The following is a 17,525-nucleotide window of genomic DNA, read 5'->3' on the forward strand; positions in this document are numbered from 1 at the left end:
GGGAAGGGCTGGACCCCGACCTCCCAAAGCCCGAGTGGGCGTGGGGGCAGCAGGAGCCGGGCGCTGAAGGAGGGAGTGGGGAAGAGGAAATGAGGGAGGAGAGGAAGAAACGAGTGACGGGGAACCCAGAGGAGAGAGGAAGGGGAGACGGGCGACCCACCCCCACTGAGCACCAGGGACCCCTCCCCATCCCCTCCCCCCCCCAAGCAGACACAGGCCACAGGCGTGGGAGTCAACTTCAAACCTCGCTTTAACTCGCGCCAGCCGGGCATTATAAATTAACGACTCCAGAAAGGACCAACACCGCCAGGGAAAGGCCGCCCCCCGCCCGCTCCACCGCCCCGGTTTCTCCTGCCCAGTTTGTAAAACCAAACCCAGGGAGCCCCCCACAGACCAGGCCAGATGCTGCCCCCAGCCAGTTCCCGCCACACGTGTCTCTCTGGGAGACAGGGCCTTAACGTGATCTAGAAGGGGGGAGGGACGAACCAAGGCAGACTCTAGAAACAGAGGTGCCTGAAGGAGGGGAGAGGTGAGGGAAGTCTGGAGAAGGGAGCATACCTGAATCCAGAAATCTAGTCGGAAGGTACAGGGTTCTAGAGCACAAACCTGTAACCAGAGAACCTAGGTTCTAGAGTAGGGGACCAGGAGTGAAATGGTATCTGGGTTCTAGAGCATGGTAGAGGGAACTGGACACCTGGGTTCTAGCTCAAGAGCTCCAGGTTCTAGGGCCTGTGGCAGAGTTTGAGGGTGTCCCTCTGTTCTAGCAGAGGAAGGGGACCAGGGCCTGATTGGGAGTCTAGAACACAGAGGAGGAGGAGAACCAAGGCCCTAGATTCTAGAACAGGGAGGAGCCAGTACTTTGTTCTAGAGTACCAAGACGAGGGGGGACGGACAAACCCAGACCTGGATCCTGAGGCATGGAGAGCGAATTAGAACAATGATCTAGGGAGCAGAACTGCGTGATACCAAGTTCCAGAACAGAAAGGGAGAAGGACCCGGGTTCTAGAACTGGGGAGAGGCGGGGGGGGGGATGTGGGGCCCAGGAACGGAAGAGGGAGGGGGGACTAGATGCAGGACCCAGATCTGGGTTCTAGAACAGAGGGAGGAACTAGACAGAACAGGGCCCCAGTGCACGAGTCGGCTCCCCCCAACCCCGCCCTCCCCGGGGAGGCTCCGAAGCTCCTCATTCCTGGGTGCCCAGGTCCTCTTCCTCCGGCTCGTCGTCCTCCTCCTCCCCGTCGTCCTGCACCATGAGCCCGGCCTCCTCGTCCTCGTCCTCGGGCTCCTCGCCCAGGCACACCACCACCTCGGCCGGCTCGGGCGAGCGGGAGTAGAACCAGTTCAGCACCTGCTGGGCCCCCATGCCCGACTCGCGGCACAGGGCCGGCAGGTCGTCCTGGCGCAGCTGCTGCCGGGCGGCCCAGTACCGCTCCAGCGGGCCCGTGTCCGTGCGGGGCCCGGGCTCCAGGGCAGCAGCGGGGGGCACGGTGTTATCCCAGAACCACCGCAGGTGCCCGTGCTTGAGGGCGTAGCGGGTGTCCCCGAACCACTGGATGATCTCTGCCCGCGGCAGGCCGGTGATCCGCTCCAGCCACTGGTAATCCTCCCGCCGCGCCCACTGGCACCGCAGGAAGAATGACTTCAGCACTGCCAGCTGCTCCTTGCTCTTCCGCCGGCTCTTCCGCTGCCGCTGGGCCTCCAGGGTGCTGTGGGGGTGGCCGGGCCGGGCCCACGCCTCAGCCCCATTGACAGTGGCTCCGGAGGAGGGCGGCGCGGTGTCGGCCGCCCCCAGCCGGCAGGGTTTGCTGAGGTCCCAGGCGGTGTCCGGGTGGCTGGCGCCGGCCGGAGGATCCGCCCAGGCCCGGCACGGAGGAGGCGGCGTGGGGAAAAGGCTGGGGGGCGGCGTCAGCGTCTCTTTGGCTTTGGGGTGGGAGGCTGTGGAAGCTCTCCCCGGCTCTGGGGGCCCCCGGGCCACAGCCGAACAGCTCCCTGAGGATTCCTGGGGCTTGGCTTTGTGGTGTGCGGCCGCGGGGGCTTCCCTGCCTCCCGGGGCCTTGCCAGTTTGCGGCAGGGGGTCGCCGGGGGCCAGCAGGGCCCCGAAGGCCGGGCGGTCCTGGCGGCAGGCCAGCCGCGCCCGCGTCTCCTCGATCTCCTCGGCGCTCCAGCTGATGCCGCAGCGCAGCCGCTGGGCCATGAACCAGGCCTTGACCTTCTCCAGCTGCAGGCCGTGGCGCAGGCAAAGCAGCGCCAGGTCGGCCAGGCTGGGGTAAGGGAAGTAGCTGAAGGCCTGGCGCAGCGGCTGGTGGCCGTCCAGCTCGCTGGTCTGGGACGCCTGGGTCCACACCAGCTGCAGGTCCTCTGAGATGGGCGGCAGGCAGATGAGGGCTGCCGGCGAGCCGGGGTTGCCTGGCGACTCCTTGTTGGGGGGCATGGCTGGCCCCGCCACCGAGGGGTCCTTGGCCTGGGGCGCCCGGGCTGGCCGGCCCACGGGGACAGCTGCAGGGAGAGAGAGAGCAAGCCCCAATCAGCAGGAGATAGTGAGGAGGGTAGTGTGGGGTGCCCCAGAGCTCCCCCCACACCACAGCCCCCCAGGGGTGTTTGGGGATGATTGCTGCCCCCCTACCCCCACAGCAATGGGGAGTGAAGGCTCTTACCTGCCGTAAGGGGGTCTGAACCCCAAATTGTCAGCCCCACGTCCCCCCGGGGAGCCTGAGACCTGGGAAGAGAGAGACATGCAGGTGAAAGGGATGGGGATAGAACCCAGGAGTCCTGGCCCCGAGCCCCACCTTCCCTAACCTAGTAGACCCTACTACCTCCCAGAGCCGGGGATAGAACCCAGGAGTCCTGGCCCCGCAGCCCCCACCAGGCAGGAGACACACAGCACAGTTCTTGCCTCAAGAACTCGGAAACATTCAAATAATCAAATGTAATACAAATCCAGGAATTCATTTCTGTCGTGTTTCAGGGGACTCAGGGACCAGCTCCTACCTTCCTTAGCTAATTAGGGACAATTATGTCTTTGGGTGTCGTTAGTAGGGACGTAGCCGAACGGTCCTGGAAATAAGTTTTCTGGGGCAGCACCGGTGCTTGTTGTGTGTCTGTGACCAGGCCGCAGAGACACTAGGATAAGACACACAATACTGACTAATAATTGAATTCGTTTTAATGCGTAATTACTGCTAAGAAATAATCGAACCCCGATTGCATTACTTGGGGATTAGCTTCTAGAGATGAACTTACTGGCTAACAAAGAAATAGTCAAACCGTTATAAAAATAATTAGCTTGTGGAGCAGATTACTTGGTTATTGACCGGCTAATTAAATAGTTGACCAATAAGTACTAATTAGTCGCTAATACCACAAAATATTTGACTGGTGATTTGGAAACTAGAGGGTTGTGCATTTCTTCGCTTATGGAGGCCGGGCGTTATCCAACCCCAAGCGGCTGCTTGTCCGTCTTTCCGGAACGCTGCAGCCCATCCACTCTGATGCTGCCGGGAGGCTCTAGGCAGCAGTGAGTGGCACAACCCTACTGAAAATCAGCACGGCCGTTGGCACTGCGAAGTTGGCTAATGAGCCCCGGGCTTGGCCAGCCCCCTGAGTTAAGTGCAAATGGCTTATTGCCTGTGCTGCTTCCAAGAGCCCCTGGCTCCGACCACTCCTAGAAATCGTTCCCAACATCCCCGGCCTTCGCTGCACCCTACTGCCGTGCGATCAAGTCAAGACGGATCCGCATTGGCGACCTCTTCCTGATCACATCTGGCTGCTTGCCGCCGTAAGTGAGTAATGGGCCAGGTTCCCACGGAGCGGCCATTTAAGCAATGTTCTCCCTGTGGCACCAATCTATCGGCGCCTTCGGCCGACATTTCCACGACGCAGCCATCTTGGTCTTCCAGAAGATGTTGCTCATGGTGGAGCTTCGTTTCCGTGGCGCAGGCAATGGCATGACGCTCTTGATCTTCCAGGAGATGCCGCTGGCTTTGTAGCATCGTTTCCATTGTGCGAGCAACAGCCTGGCGCCGGTGGGCACCCTGCAGCTGCCACTGGCATTGGAGAGAGGTCTCCATGGCGCGCTCACTGTGCCACCAACTGATGGGTGCATTTGGCCAGTGTCTCCAAGGCACAGGTCGTGGCGTGGCAACAACAGTCCCCCTGCTGCTACTGTTGGAGGGCCATCTCCATGGCATGAACTAGCCTCTGGTGCTCTCCTTGTGACACCAGGCACTGGCTTCCACCACCTGGGTAATGGCACGCAGCACATCCTTGGTCTGCAGACGCCATCGATGGCACACGGATTGACCCTTTGCTTTGGTTGCTGCTCGTCGCTTGTTGGTCCTGGGCAGGATGGACAGTGAACCGTAAAATTCAAAATCAGATCTTCGCACTCCTACCTAGGGGCCTCCTCAGCTCAGCCAATGCCCAGAGGACGGAGCGTTGGAGAACCCCATTTTTTAGAAGAACGTTGTCCATTCTTCCACCTTCTCCAATGACGGCTACATCCCAACACCCAGTACTGAAGGGCTCTGTAATCTAGTGGAAAAAGGCAGAACTCAAACCAACAGCTGAACGCAGCAGGCAGCCAAATTCCGATTGGAAAGACAGCCCCAATTCCAGAAGAAAACCATTGGCCCAAACAGCCGAGGGAAGAGGCATCTCCATATCCTGAGCTCTTCAAATCCAGACTGGAAAATACTCTAGTCCAATGCATGTTATTAAGGCTAAATACAGAGACACTGGGTAAACTGAATGGCTTGTGATCCAAACTAGATGATCTAATGTGTCCACTGGCTGTCACCTCTATGAATCCTCGTTAGTTCGGTTCCAGCCCACAGTCTTTGAGGTTTATCAACCAATCCTTGTTGTGGATGAGTGGAAGAGCAACGTGGCCGGGGAACTAGAACCGTGAACGCCGGAGCTCGGTGAGGCATATTTGCGTAAGGTACGACACGGTGGTATCGGAGCACACGAACCATCAACCCAGGTACCTTTAGAGCTCTAAGTCCAGATGCCCCCTCGGGTTACGCAAACCCGATTTACGCAAATCCGCACTTGCGGAAAAAGCTCTGTATGCTAGAAACAGGAGGGTTTTGGGGTGTAATGGTCAGGTATACGTTTCCGATTGACGCAAAATTCGAGTTAGGCACAGCGTTCTGGAACGGACACTTGCGTAAGTCAGGGAGCGACTGTAGAAGAGCTGTTGCTGGTTTTCTAATTTTTAGCAATATTAATGGTCATAAACCACTTTTCCCTAAAACCATCGGCTCGCTCTGGGGTCCCAGCCGTTGTACCCGATGTTGGCCGGGCGCTGGGCAGGTTGTCAGTGTGAGGGGATTGTTGGGTCTCTGGGTTTCACCCCAACAGATGGGGTCCTTTCCACCAACGCCCGCCATGTTTCCGGACATTCTGGACTCGGTTGGATGCAGCGTTCAAAGATCATCGCGTCACAGACAAATGGAGAAATGTCACCGATTGGAGGGGTGACAACTAAACCCCACTCCCTTCTCAGGGCCAGGGATAGAACCCAGGAGTCCTGGCTCCCAGCTCCGTTGCTCTAACCACTAGACCCCACTCCCCTCCCAGGGACAGGAATAGAACCCAGGAGTCCTGGCTCCTGGCGTACAGCAACAGTTCTTGTCCCCCAAAGAACAGAGAGAGCTCATTAAAGTAAACCAATCAATCTAATTAAAGTAACTAAGCACTGATTTCAATCATATTGACGGGAACAACGGCCCAGTCCCTACATTAACGAGATCACTGGGGCCAACCTGGTCTTTCCGTTGCTCACCGAGCTGGACCAAGAACTCACCAGGCCTGAAATTAGCCCCTATTCGTTACCGCTCCACTATTAATTGACGGGCGCCTCATTACAGAAATAACTGACGAGTGATTAGCAATTACCGGATCATTGGCCAAACAACACCCAACAACGCGAAGAACCAGGAATTAGACTCAATCTGGGGGTGACCAGATGTCCTGACCGCAGGGCCTTGGTCTTAAAGGTGCCCCCCACCCCCGCCCCCATGAAAGAGCATCCTGATTAGCCCCCCGAAATCCAGCAAGTCCCTGGCGGTTACCGGCCAATCAGCCTCCTCAGCAGTGACTAATTAGCAGGGAACTGACCAGAAATTCCACCATGTGGTAATTATGTAAAATAAGCGAATACAGCTTCCCAATATGCTGAAGACCCCACCCCAGCTCCTCCCCCAGCTCCAACCCCACCTTCTCCCCAGCTCCCAGAGACCCCCCACCCCACCCCTTCCCCAGAGACCCCCATCCCCGGCTGCTCCCCAGAGGCCCCCAAGCCCCAGATACCTTCCCAAATGCCCAACTTCTCCCCAGTCCCTCGCCCAGAGACTCCTCATTGACCCCACTCTAGAGACCCCTCCAGCTCCCCCAAACTCCAGCTCCCCCAGCGACCCCCCCCAGCTCCAACCCCCACCTTCTCCCCACAGAGACTCCCCATCGCCTCCCCCAGCTCCAACCCCACCTTCTCCCCCAGAGACCCTCCAGCTCCCCCAAACCCCAGCTCCCCCAGCGACCCCCCCAGCTCCAACCCCCACCTTCTCCCCAGAGACTCCCCATCCCCTCCCCCAGCGACCCCCCCAGCTCCAACCCCCACCTTCTCCCCAGAGACTCCCCATCCCCTCCCCCAGCGACCCCCCCAGCTCCAACCCCCACCTTCTCCCCACAGAGACTCCCCATCGCCTTACCCAGCTCCAACCCCCACCTTCTCCCCACAGAGACTCCCCATCGCCTTACCCAGCTCCAACCCCCACCTTCTCCCCCAGAGACCCTCCAGCTCCCCCAAACCCCAGCTCCCCCAGAGACCCCCCCAGCTCCAACCCCCACCTTCTCCCCAGAGACTCCCATCCCCTCCCCCAGCTCCAACCCCCACCTTCTCCCCGAGACTCCCCAGCTCCAACCCCCACCTTCTTCCCAGAGACTCCCCATCACCTCCCCCAGCGACCCCCCCAGCTCCAACCCCCACCTTCTCCCCACAGAGACTCCCCATCCCCTCCCCCAGCTCCAACCCCCACCTTCTCCCCCAGAGACCCTCCAGCTCCCCCAAACCCCAGCTCCCCCAGAGACCTCCCCAGCTCCAACCCCCACCTTCTCCCCAGAGACTCCTCATCCCCTCCCCCAGCGACCCCCCCAGCTCCAACCCCCACCTTCTCCCCAGAGACTCCCCAGAGACTCCCCATCCCCTCCCCCAGCTCCAACCCCCACCTTCTCCCCCAGCGACCCCCCAGCTCCCCCAAACCCCAGCTCCCCCAGCGACCCCCCAGCTCCAACCCCCACCTTCTCCCCAGAGACTCCCCATCCCCTCCCCCAGCTCCAACCCCCACCTTCTCCCCCAGCGACCCCCCCGCTCCCCAACACACCAGCTCCCCCAGCGACCCCCCAGCTCCAACCCCCACCTTCTCCCCAGAGACTCCCCATCGCCTCCCCCAGCTCCAACCCCACCTTCTCCCCCAGAGACCCTCCAGCTCCCCCAAACCCCAGCTCCCCCAGAGACCTCCCCAGCTCCAACCCCCACCTTCTCCCCCAGAGACCCTCCAGCTCCCCCAAACCCCAGCTCCAACCCCCACCTTCTCCCCAGAGACTCCCCCATCCCCTCCCCCAGCCACTTTCCTCACCAATTCCCAGCTCCCTCCAATCCCCCTCAGGACCCTTCTAGCCCCCCAAGACCCCCATCCCCACTCCTTCTATCCCTGCTCTGTGAGAGGGGCAGGGTCTGGTGGCTTACAGCGGGGAAGGGGCTGGGAGCCAGGACGCCTGGGTTCTCACCCTGGCTCTAAGAGGGTTGAGGGAGACTGGGAGCTAGGACACCTGGGTTCTCTCCCTGGCTGGGGGGGCGGGGGAAGGTTGGGATCCAGAACGCCTGGGTTCTCGCCATGGCTCTGAGGGGCAGGGGAGGCTGGGAGCTAGGACGCCTGGGTTCTCGCCCTGGCTCTGAGAGGGGAGAGTCCAGTGGGTTAGAGCCCAGGGGAGCGGACTAGGAGCCAGGACTCCTGGGTTCTCTGAGACACCGACCCTTGTCTCAGCCTCTCCCCCTGGGATTCCCCCAACCCCAGTGACCCCCCCATATTCCCCCGCCTCTTTCTCTCTCTGGGGATCCCCCCAGCCGCCCCTCCCCCTCCAGCTGCCCCCAGGACCCCCCAGCCCCTCCCCACAACTCACACGTTCCCTCCTCCTCCGATTTTAGTTTCCTCCCAAGTTTTGGGACTTTGCTCCACTTGCATCCTGGGTAATGGAGACTCGGGGGGCGGGGCTTCCCTTGCACTGGCCCTTTAAGGGCGCCTAGGACAGCTGGGTTCTCTCCCGGGAGGGGGAGGGGGAGGAGCTGGGAGCCCGGACGCCTGGGTTCTTTCCCAGGCTCTGGGAGGGGAGTGGGGTCTGGTGGTTAGAGCAGGGAGCCCGGACGTCTGGGTTTTCTCCCGGGAGCGGGAGGAGCTGGGAGCCCGGACGCCTGGGTTCTCTCCCGGGAGGGGCAGGGAGCCCGCACACAAAGGGGGGAGGGGCTGACCCAGGGACAAGGGGGGCGGGGCGGCCGAACTCACCCTCCCTGCGGTGCTGCCGGGGCCGGGCCGGCACCAGCCCGATCCTGCCCGGCTCGGCCTGGCCCCCTCCAGGCCGGGATTGGAGGCCGCGGCCTGGGGGGGAGGGACCGGCCCGGCCATTGGCTGCCACAGAGCCCGGCCCGGAAACCCGGCCACCAGCCGGACGCCTGGGTTCTCTCCTGGCCGGGAGCCAGAACTCCTGGGTTCTCCCAGACACAGACCCTGGTCTCCCCTGCGCCCTCCGGGCTGCCCTGGGGAAACCGGCCCCCAGTAGAGCCAGGATAGCCCGGGGCTGCGGGTCGGGAGTGAGGGGCACCGGCAGGGCGGGGGGGGGCTGCGGGTCGGGAGTGAGGGGCACCGGCAGGGGACTGGTCCGAGGGGGGTTGGGTGCCAAGCTGTGGGCAGCCTCGGTGTCCGGGCAAACATGGAGAACAGTGGCACCTTCCCCCCCCCCCCCCGGGCTGCTGTCCTGGGGGAACCTGCGCACAACAGCCAGCCTGGTAACTCCCCCCCCCCCCCCGGGCCCAGCCAGCCTGGTAACACCCCCCCCCGATCAGTCCCCCCCCCCGGGCCCAGCCAGCCTGGTAACTCCCCCCCCCGGGCCCAGCCAGCCTGGTAACTCCCCCCCCCGATCAGCCCCCCCAGCCAGCCTGGTAACTCCCCCCCCCGGATCAACCCGCCCAGCCCAGCCAGCCTGGCAACTCCCCCCCCCCCCCAGATCAGCCCCCCCCACCCGGCCCAGCCAGCCTGGTAACTCCCCCCCCCCCGCGGGATCAACCCCCCTGGCCCAGCCAGCCTGGTAACTCCGCCCCCCCCGGGATCAACCCGCCCAGCCCAGCCAGCCGGGCAACGCCCCCCCCCCCCCGATCAGCCCCCCCCACCCGGCCCAGCCAGCCTGGTAACTCCCCCCCCCCCCTGGGATCAACCCCCCTGGCCCAGCCAGCCTGGTAACTCCCCCCCCCCCGGGATCAACCCCCCTGGCCCAGCCAGCCTGGTAACTCCCCCCCCCAGATCAGCCCCCCCCGGCCCAGCCAGCCTGGTAACTCCCCCCCCCCCGGGATCAGCCCCCGCCGGGCCCAGCCAGCCTGGTAACTCCCCCCCCGGATCAGCCCCCCCGGCCCAGCCCCCCTGGTAACTCCCCCGCCCAGATCAGCCCCCCCAGCCCAGCCAGCCTGGATTGTCGGGTGGCTTTGCCCAGTCCTGGCTGGAGGCGGGTCGAGCCCAGCACTGCCCACCAGCAGGGAGTTCCACCGGTTAACGGCCTCCCAATGTCCCTCCCACCCCAATGCAGACAGACCTGCCCTTGAGCTGGGGGCAGGGCCAGGAGTGTCAGTGTCCCCTGTAAGGCAATGCCCCCCCCCCCGTCCTGGGTGGGGGTGCAGGGCCCACAGGGCAGGGGGCGGTGCCTGATGTGGGGGCGTGGCTTTGGTTGGTCTGAGCACCGCCTCCATTCTAGCCCCACCCTCCCCTGGATGCCCCCATCCTAGAAGACTTGTTTCCCCCAGCACCTCCACCCATCAGGCCCCTCCCCCACACCCCCTGTATCTCACCCCCTATTCCTGCCCCACATGCCATGGCTTTGGGGTGAGTTTCAGCCCCCCCCCCCGGGATCCCCTCCAAGAGGATGTGCATCTGGGGGCTGGGGGGGGCTGGTTGTGGGGCCCCCCCATGAAGTCTCTGTCCCCTGGGAGGCTGGTTGTGCAGCCCCCTACAGGAAGTGGATCCAGCCCCCGTCTCCGTCCCGTGGGGGGCTGGGGGGCCCCCCGCCCCGCCCCCCGGCCCGCAGGATGTAGTTCTGCCCCCCGTTGTTGTCCCACAGCTCCTGGCCCCCCACGTGGCAGCGCAGGGCGAACTCCAGGGCGCCCCCGGGGGGCAGGGGCAGGCGGAAGGCAAAGCGGTCGGAGGGGGGGCCGGGCGGGGGGCCGGCGGAGGGCCCGGCGTAGGCGGCGGGGGCCTCCCGGTAGCTGGCCCAGCCGTCCCAGGTGTAGCGGACACTGACCCGCTTCTCATAGGCCAGGTTGAGAACCCGCAGGGTCCCCGCCACCCCCAGCCCCCCGGCCCGCACCCCCTCCAGGCACACGCCCTGCGCCCCCAGCCGCCCCCCGAAGTCCGGCAGCCCCAGCGGGTCCCAGAAACATGGCGCCAGTGGCAGGCGCCCGGCCAGCGGGTCCTGGGGGTCCTGGAGAAAACAGGGGGGATGGAGAAAGAGAAAGAAAATTAATGTCACATGGAGCCGGGTGACTCTGCTGCTGTCACCCCCCTCCCCAGCCCCAGCCCCTGGCTCCCCCCGTTACCTGGAAGGGCCGCAGGGGGGCGAAGTGGCGCAGGGCGTCCCGCCGGAGCTGGGTGTGGACGCGCTCGGGCACCTGGGGCAGCTCGGCCGGCCAGTAGCGCCTCACGCTGGCCAGCTCCAGCCCCAGGGCGTCGGCGAAGCGCACTCGCTTGCGGGACCCGGGGCTGCGGCTGCGGGATCCCCCCCCAGGGCCCCCGGCCGGGGCAGAACGGGCCCTGCGGCGCCGGCGGCCCCCCCTGCTGCCCACGCGGCTCTGGCGGCCGCGCGGCCGCGCCCCCCGGGCCCGCCCCTCGGCCTCCGAGTCGGAGTCGTCGCCCAGGCTGGGCCGGACGGTGCGGTAATACGCCCGCTCGTACAGCCCCGCGATGTAGCTCAGGTTGCGCGGGATGTCGCTGGGGGGCGGGGGAGCGCGCGCCATGGGGCCCGGGGTGGGGCCAGCTCGCTCCGCCCGGGCGCCGCCTCGGTCTGTCGCGCCGCCTCGTTCTATCGCTCCGCCCGGGCGCTGCCTCGTTCTATTGCTCCGCCCGGGCGCCGGCTCGGTCTGTCGCTCCGTCCGGGCGCCGGCTCGTTCTATCGCTCCGTCCGGGCGCCGCCTCGTTCTATCGCTCCGTCCGGGCGCCGCCTCGTTCTATCGCTCCGTCCGGGCGCCGCCTCGTTCTATCGCTCCGTCTGGGCGCCGCCTCGTTCTATCGCTCTGTCAGGGCCCCACCTCGTTCTATTGCTCCGTCCAGGCACCAGCTCGTTCTATCGCTCCGTCCGGGAGCTGGCCGCCGGCTCGTTCTATCGCTCCGTCCGGGCGCCGGCTCGTTCTATCGCTCTGTCAGGGCCCCACCTCGTTCTATTGCTCTGTCCAGGCACCAGCTCATTCTATTGCTCCGTCCGGGAGCTGTATCCTTCTGTTGCTCCGTCCAGGCCTCATTCTCAGGCTCGTGTCCGTCTGTCACGCAGTCCAGGCCTCCTCCTAGCGCTCTTCCTGGGCTCTGGCTCGCTCTATCGCTTTATCTGGGTTTTGAGTCCGTCTAGCTCTGTCCATTCTACTGCTCCAACCAAGTGCTCCCTTTTTCTATCCCTCCATTTGGGCTGTGTCTCGTTCTATCACTCCACCACGCCGTCAGCTCATTCACCACTTCATCGCTGCCTTCCACGTTCTTCTCTTCTAGTGGGTCCAAGTCTATTTCTCTGTCTGGACCCTGACTCGTTCTGTTGCTCTGTCGCTATCTTCACGTTCTTCCCTCTCAGAAATTCTCCTCTCTCTCCGTCTGGGCTGCGTCTCGTTCTATTACTCTGGCAGGGCGCTGGCTTATTCTACTCCTTCCTCACCGCCTTCCAGGTTCCTCCCTTCCAGTCTCTGTCTGGACTCTGGCTCCTTCGATCTCTGTCGTTGTCTTGTTCCTTTTTTCTGGAGAGTCTCAATTTATTACTGCAGCCAGGTGCTGCTTTGTTCTCTCTCTCCGTCACTCTGTCTTCCACATTCTTCCCTTTCAGAGGTTCTGAGTGTCTCCCTCTGTCCAGGCTCTGATTTGTTCTGTCGCTCCCGCACTGTCTCCTTCTCTCTCCTCCTATCCTGACGTAACTCTGCCTGCCACTTTCCTCTCCTCCGGGCTCGCTCGTTCTCTTGCTCCGGACGGGCTCTGTCTCGCTCGGTCACTGCCTCCTTCGCTCTCTCCGCTGTCCGTTCTCTCTCCTTACGATCTGTCTTTCTATTGCTCTGAGTGAGCGCTGTCGCGTTCTGTCGCTCCGAGGGGGCTTCGCCCTGGCTCTCTCTCCGTCTCTTTCTCGTTCACCCCTCCCCCTCCCTCTTCTTCTTTCACTATCCCTCCATCCCTCCTGGTCCAGGAGCACGTAAAATCTGACTTGGCAATTACCGTAATGCTCAGAAACAGCCCATCACCTCCAAGCAATCTCCCCTCCTTCCAATGCTCAGGGCTCCCCATTCCCCCCCACCCCCCGTCCACTAGCCAGGAGGTGGGGGTGCGGTAATTGCTCCTTCCAGACCGTACGGAGTTAACCTGGCAGGAACCCAGGCGTCCGGGAGTCTAGGCGCAGCTGGGGACACCATGTACCTGAGAGGTGAAGGGCCTAAAACCTTCCACTCTGGGATCAATAATTCATGAGACAAGACGCAGCTAATGGATCCCGGGAAGCCAGCCAGGGGATGGGGGGGGGATGGGGATGGGGATGGGGGACTGAGGGGAGGCAGAGCTGGGGGGCTGGGCGGGGGGGGCAGGGGCTGCGGGTCGGGAGTGAGGGGCACTGGCAGGGCGGGGGGGGGGGGAACATGCCTCACGCCCGGGGCAGCCATGTTGGTTTATCAGCCTGTGGGGTCATGTGACGGTTGGGGTTGGGGTCAGGCTCTGGGGTCAGGGGTGAAACAGGGAAAGGATCAGCGGCCCAGGGGGTCAAGATGGGGTCAAAGGTCAGGCGTGGGCGGGGCTTCATTAGGGCTGCGGACTCCCGCCAATGGGGCTGGGGCAGGTTTATTCAATGATGGGCGTTTGTTCAGCCAATCAGCTGCCAGGGTTGGCCCGTCGGCCAATGGGGCCGCAAGTACGGGGAAGGACGTGACCGATCATGATGCTGAGCCAATCAAAAACGTCCGACCAGCGCCGGGTAACCAATCAGAAAGCAGCGCTCTGTTGAATGGCGGGACCCTGTCCCAATCGGGTTGGAGCGATGGCGGACAGTGGGCCAATCAGAGTTGTCGGCTCGGCGCTTCCGGAAGGCGGCCAATCACGCGGGAGGGCTCTGTTGACGGGCGGGTGTCTCCACCAATGGGATTAGAGCGATGGCGGGCGCTAGGCCAATCAGGCGCGCCTTCCCGGCCCTTCCGCCGGGCCAGCCAATGGGGTGGGGCTGAGGGGGCGGGCCACGCCCGGGCGGCCAATGAGGAGCGGCGCGCGGCGCAGCGGCCGGCCCAGCGCGGGGCAGAGCAGCAGCCGCCATGGCCTCGTCGGCGCGGGGCAGCGGGGGCGCGCGCGGGGCGGGGGAGGGGCCGGAGGCGGGCGGGGGCCCCCCCGCGCAGTACGGGAACGGGCTGGGCGGGGGGCCGGAAGCGGGGGCGGGGCCCCGCGCGCGGCGGGCGGGGGCGGGGGCGGAGGAGGACGAGGGGGAGGGGGAGCTGCTGCTGGACGGGGGGGGCCGGGCCGGGGGCGGCGCACGGGGGGGGGGCCCGCACCCGCCCCCCCCGTCCGCCTCCGCCCCCCGGGCCGGGCCTGGGGGGGGCCCCGGCGCCCACCGCCCCCCCGAGGAGCTGGAGGAGGAGGCCGGGCTGGGCGAGGGGGACCCCGGGGACCCCGCCATCGAGGACCCGGTGAGGGGGGGGGGAGATGTGAGGGGGGGCGGGGCACGTGGGGGGGAGATGTGAGGGGGGGCGGGGCACGTGGGGGGGGAGATGTGAGGGGGGCGGGGCACGTGGGGGGGGAGATGTGGGGGGGGCGGGGCACGTGGGGGGGGAGATGTGAGGGGGGCGGGGCACGTGGGGGGCAGGGCGGGTCGGGGCCCCGGGCGGGAGCCGGGCAATAGGCTGTGGGGGTTAGAACAGGGCGGGGGGGGGGGGCTGGTCTCCAGGGACTAACCAGGAGAAGGGGCTGTGGGGTGGGGGGCAGAGTTGGGGCGTTGGGCTCTTCGTTGGGGGGCCTGGGTAGGGAGGGGGGTGCTGGTCCAGGGGCAGGGCAGAGCTATGGGGGGAGTTGTGGGGGAGGGTGACATGGGGGGGCGGATGCCTGTGGGGGGGCGAATCAGGCCCCCAATCTGACCCTCCTGCCTCTCAGGAGCTGGAGGCCATCAAAGCCCGAGTGCGGGAGATGGAGGAGGAGGCGGAGAAGCTGAAGGAGCTGCAGAACGAGGTGGAAAAGCAGATGAACATGAGCCCCCCACCAGGCAACGGTGAGACCCCGTCGGGCCCCCTGTGCATGGCGAAGTTAGGGGACATCTGTGAACTACACTGTCCTGAATTGTATTTGTGTAGGACCTACGTAAACACGAACCATCCCTTCCCCCCAATATACCCTTTGGACTGTGTGGGTGGTGGTGAATTCCAGATGCATTTGGGAGTCTCGCTGTTCTGCACTGTATTTCTGTAGGACCTATGTAAACTGTAACCTCCCACCCCAGAGGCATGAAGCTAGGACGCATTTGGGATTCACGCCGCTTTGCATTTTATTTGTGTAGGGTCTGTGTAAATACTACCTTTTTGTATGTGTAGGACCTATGTAAACAATAACCACCACCCCCATTCACTCTCAGACCCCCATCCTGTGGGGATGGCAAAGCCCAGAGAGACATGGGAATTGTGCTCCTCTGATTTTTATTTGTGTAGCACCTACATAAATGCTGTCATCTGGTTTGCGTAGGACCTATGTAAACACCGGCCTCACTCATGCTGTTCTGAATCTCTCAGGTAGGTCCTACATAAACGCTACCCCTTGGGTTGTTTGTGTAGGGCCTGTTTATACATTTATCCAGACTAGTTATGCCAGATGCTGTATAAATCCAGTGCAGAAAGGGGGGTCTTCCCCTCTCTGTTCTGGGAAAGGGGGTGCCCTGGAAGAGAGATGGGCTACAGCCCCCACTTACTAAGCCCCTGGTTCTCTCTTCACAGCTGGCCCAGTCATCATGTCCTTAGAAGAAAAGATGGAGGCAGATGCTCGGTCCATATACGTGGGTAATGTAAGTGGGGGAGCCATGGAGGGGCTGGGGGGGTTCAGGGGACCCCATTTCTCAGCCCACCCCCCCTCTTTTCCAGGTGGATTATGGGGCAACGGCCGAAGAGTTGGAGGCTCATTTCCACGGCTGCGGGTCCGTCAACCGTGTCACCATCCTGTGTGATAAATACAGTGGGCACCCCAAGGGGTGAGTGAGATTCCGGGGGATCGGGAGGGGGGCGGGTACCATGAGGGAGGGGCTGGTGGGCTGGTTTTCGGGGGGGCTGTGCTTTTGCGGTGTCTAATGTGGGATCCCCCCCAGGTTCGCCTACATTGAGTTCTCCGAGAAGGAGTCTGTGCGCACCTCCATGGCGCTAGACGAATCGCTGTTCAGGGGGCGACAGATCAAGGTGAGCCCTGCACCCCAAAGCTCAGGCCCCCAGATCCTGCCCGGACCCCTAGGCGCTCTCCTGGCCCCTCGAACCCCCAGCCCCACCCTCCCTTCTTTAACCTGGGCCTGAGCTCCAGTTCTCTCCCCTGCCCTGCAAGTTCCCGCTTCCCTCCCCCCGGCGTGGGCCTCTCTGACCCCCCTCTTGCCCCGCAGGTGATCCCCAAGCGGACCAACCGGCCCGGCATCAGCACCACAGACCGGGGCTTTCCCCGGGCCCGGTACCGCGGGCGCGGTTCTGGCTACACCACCTCCCGGGCCCGGTTCTACAGTGGATTCAGCAGCCGACCCCGCGGACGCTCATACAGGTCTGGGGGGCCGGGCCGCAGCGGGCAGGATGCCTGGGTTCTCTCCCGGCTCTGGGAGGGGAGTGCGGGCTAGTGGTTAGAGGGGGGAGGCACTTAGAGCCAGGACACCTGGGTTCTCTCCCCGGCTCTGGGGTGTGTGTGGGGTGTAGTGGTTAGAGCAGGAGGGCTAGCAGCCAGGACTCCTGGGTTCTCTCTCTGGCTCAGGGTGGGGAGTGGGGGCTAATGGTTAGAGCTGGGAGCCAGGACTCCTGGGTTCTCTCTCTGGCTCAGGGTGGGGAGTGGGGGCTAATGGTTAAAGCTGGGAGCCAGGGCTCCTGGGTTCTCTCCCCAGCTCTGGGGGGGTGTGTGGGGTGTAGTGGTTAGAGCGGGGGGGCTGGGAGCCAGGACTCCTGGGTTCTTCGGTTGTAGTTTCTCTTCTCCTCTCTCTTCCCCCTGGTTTATTAACTCGTTCCCTTCTTCTCTCCTCTGCAGGGGCCGGGCTAGAGCAACCTCATGGTATTCCCCTTACTAAAAAAGTGTTTTTTGGGAAAGAAAAGGAAAAAAAAAAAAAAAAGAGGAAAAAAAAAGAGAAGAATGTGACAGTGCTGGAGCAGCCCCGTGGGGGCGAGCCGTGGGGCGCGGTGGGGGCGGGGCTGGCTCTATGGGCACAGGGCACTCCTCCTCTCTGTCCTCCTTCGCTCCCTGCCACGGGCGGGCTCCTCCCTCCGTCCGTCCGCCCCGGCCTGCTCCCTTCCCTCCTGCCCCCGGCCCCCTTCACTTCTCCGCCTTGGGTGCTTCTCCCTGGCTCCTTCCTGCCGCTCCTCCCTTTCTCCCCCCCCGCGGGTGGGACCTGGCCCCGGCGCTGCCCCTTCTGCCCCCCGCCTGGCTCTCTCCTCCCCTCCACTCCTCCGCTGCCCCTGCCCCCTTCCCTCCATCCGGGCCGGGGCTGTTACCTGCGTATTTCAGTGTCTTTATCTTTGCAGGTGGCTTTAGCCTGAAGGAATTGTCGAGCCGCACGGAGCTCTTGCGACCAGATTAAATATTTGGGGGGGGAGGCGGTGCAGGGATTGGGGGGGGCTTTCTCCTCCCCCCTTTATTTTAATTTCTAGGCTGGGGGGGCGAGGGCAGGGGGAGGGAAATTTAAAAAAAAATGTTACGAGGGTGGAAAAAAAATAAAAGATGTTTTTGGAAGAAAGAAAAGGGGGCGACTGGTGATTTGGGGGGGGCGGCAGGACTCCTGGCTTCTCTCCTGGCTCTTGTAACTGGGGTGGGGGCTGGGGACCAGGACTCCTG

At 63.7% G+C, this 17,525-nt stretch overlaps 3 protein-coding genes across 6 annotated transcripts; 1 reads left to right on the forward strand and 2 right to left on the reverse strand.

The window, feature by feature from the left end:
• Window positions 1–56: 56 nt before the first annotated feature.
• Window positions 57–12,936, reverse strand: HOMEZ (homeobox and leucine zipper encoding). Of its 4 annotated transcripts, none has more exons than XM_044985485.1 (3): window positions 8,182–8,500; window positions 2,655–2,716; window positions 57–2,496 (listed from the first exon to the last, which is right to left on the reverse strand). In XM_044985485.1, the coding sequence occupies exons 1-3, from the start codon at window positions 8,241–8,243 to the stop codon at window positions 1,184–1,186; spliced, it is 1,437 nt and encodes a 478-aa protein (XP_044841420.1). In that variant the 5' UTR covers window positions 8,244–8,500; the 3' UTR covers window positions 57–1,183. The 4 variants fall into 4 exon arrangements, with proteins under 4 accessions (XP_044841420.1, XP_044841424.1, XP_044841421.1 ...); XM_044985489.1 differs by lacking the exon at window positions 8,182–8,500 and adding an exon at window positions 12,918–12,936 and having other exon boundaries at window positions 58–2,496; XM_044985486.1 differs by lacking the exon at window positions 8,182–8,500 and adding an exon at window positions 8,562–8,749 and having other exon boundaries at window positions 58–2,496.
• Window positions 10,253–11,326, reverse strand: PPP1R3E (protein phosphatase 1 regulatory subunit 3E). The gene is made up of 2 exons (XM_044985499.1): window positions 10,856–11,326; window positions 10,253–10,740 (listed from the first exon to the last, which is right to left on the reverse strand). The coding sequence occupies exons 1-2, from the start codon at window positions 11,270–11,272 to the stop codon at window positions 10,270–10,272; spliced, it is 888 nt and encodes a 295-aa protein (XP_044841434.1). The 5' UTR covers window positions 11,273–11,326; the 3' UTR covers window positions 10,253–10,269.
• Window positions 12,937–14,009: 1,073 nt separating the features above from the next.
• On the forward strand, window positions 14,010–17,348 carry LOC123348232 (polyadenylate-binding protein 2). The gene is made up of 7 exons (XM_044985712.1): window positions 14,010–14,164; window positions 14,625–14,739; window positions 15,455–15,522; window positions 15,599–15,705; window positions 15,820–15,907; window positions 16,102–16,253; window positions 16,725–17,348. Exons 2-7 carry the CDS (start codon window positions 14,658–14,660, stop codon window positions 16,762–16,764), a joined length of 537 nt encoding a protein of 178 aa, XP_044841647.1. The 5' UTR covers window positions 14,010–14,164; window positions 14,625–14,657; the 3' UTR covers window positions 16,765–17,348.
• Window positions 17,349–17,525: the final 177 nt, after the last annotated feature.

This window comes from Mauremys mutica, chromosome 13 (assembly GCF_020497125.1).
Source record: "Mauremys mutica isolate MM-2020 ecotype Southern chromosome 13, ASM2049712v1, whole genome shotgun sequence".
NCBI lineage: Eukaryota > Metazoa > Chordata > Testudines > Geoemydidae > Mauremys > Mauremys mutica.

What these genes read in the sequence shown, in the direction of transcription:
- PPP1R3E (XM_044985499.1), bottom strand. Translation starts at nt 11,272, where the DNA reads ATGGCGCGCGCTCCCCCGCCCCCCAGCGACATCCCGCGCAACCTGAGC. An exon ending in CCCCCCTGCGGCCCTTCCAG is followed by an intron (nt 10,741 to 10,855) that starts GTAACGGGGGGA and finishes TGTTTTCTCCAG; the next exon opens with GACCCCCAGGACCCGCTGGC.
- HOMEZ (XM_044985485.1), bottom strand. Translation starts at nt 8,243, where the DNA reads ATGCAAGTGGAGCAAAGTCCCAAAACTTGGGAGGAAACTAAAATCGGA. An exon ending in ATCGGAGGAGGAGGGAACGT is followed by an intron (nt 2,717 to 8,181) that starts GTGAGTTGTGGG and finishes CTCTCTTCCCAG; the next exon opens with GTCTCAGGCTCCCCGGGGGG. An exon ending in TTCAGACCCCCTTACGGCAG is followed by an intron (nt 2,497 to 2,654) that starts GTAAGAGCCTTC and finishes CTCTCCCTGCAG; the next exon opens with CTGTCCCCGTGGGCCGGCCA.
- LOC123348232 (XM_044985712.1), top strand. Translation starts at nt 14,658, where the DNA reads ATGGAGGAGGAGGCGGAGAAGCTGAAGGAGCTGCAGAACGAGGTGGAA. An exon ending in GGTCCATATACGTGGGTAAT is followed by an intron (nt 15,523 to 15,598) that starts GTAAGTGGGGGA and finishes CCTCTTTTCCAG; the next exon opens with GTGGATTATGGGGCAACGGC. An exon ending in TACAGTGGGCACCCCAAGGG is followed by an intron (nt 15,706 to 15,819) that starts GTGAGTGAGATT and finishes GATCCCCCCCAG; the next exon opens with GTTCGCCTACATTGAGTTCT.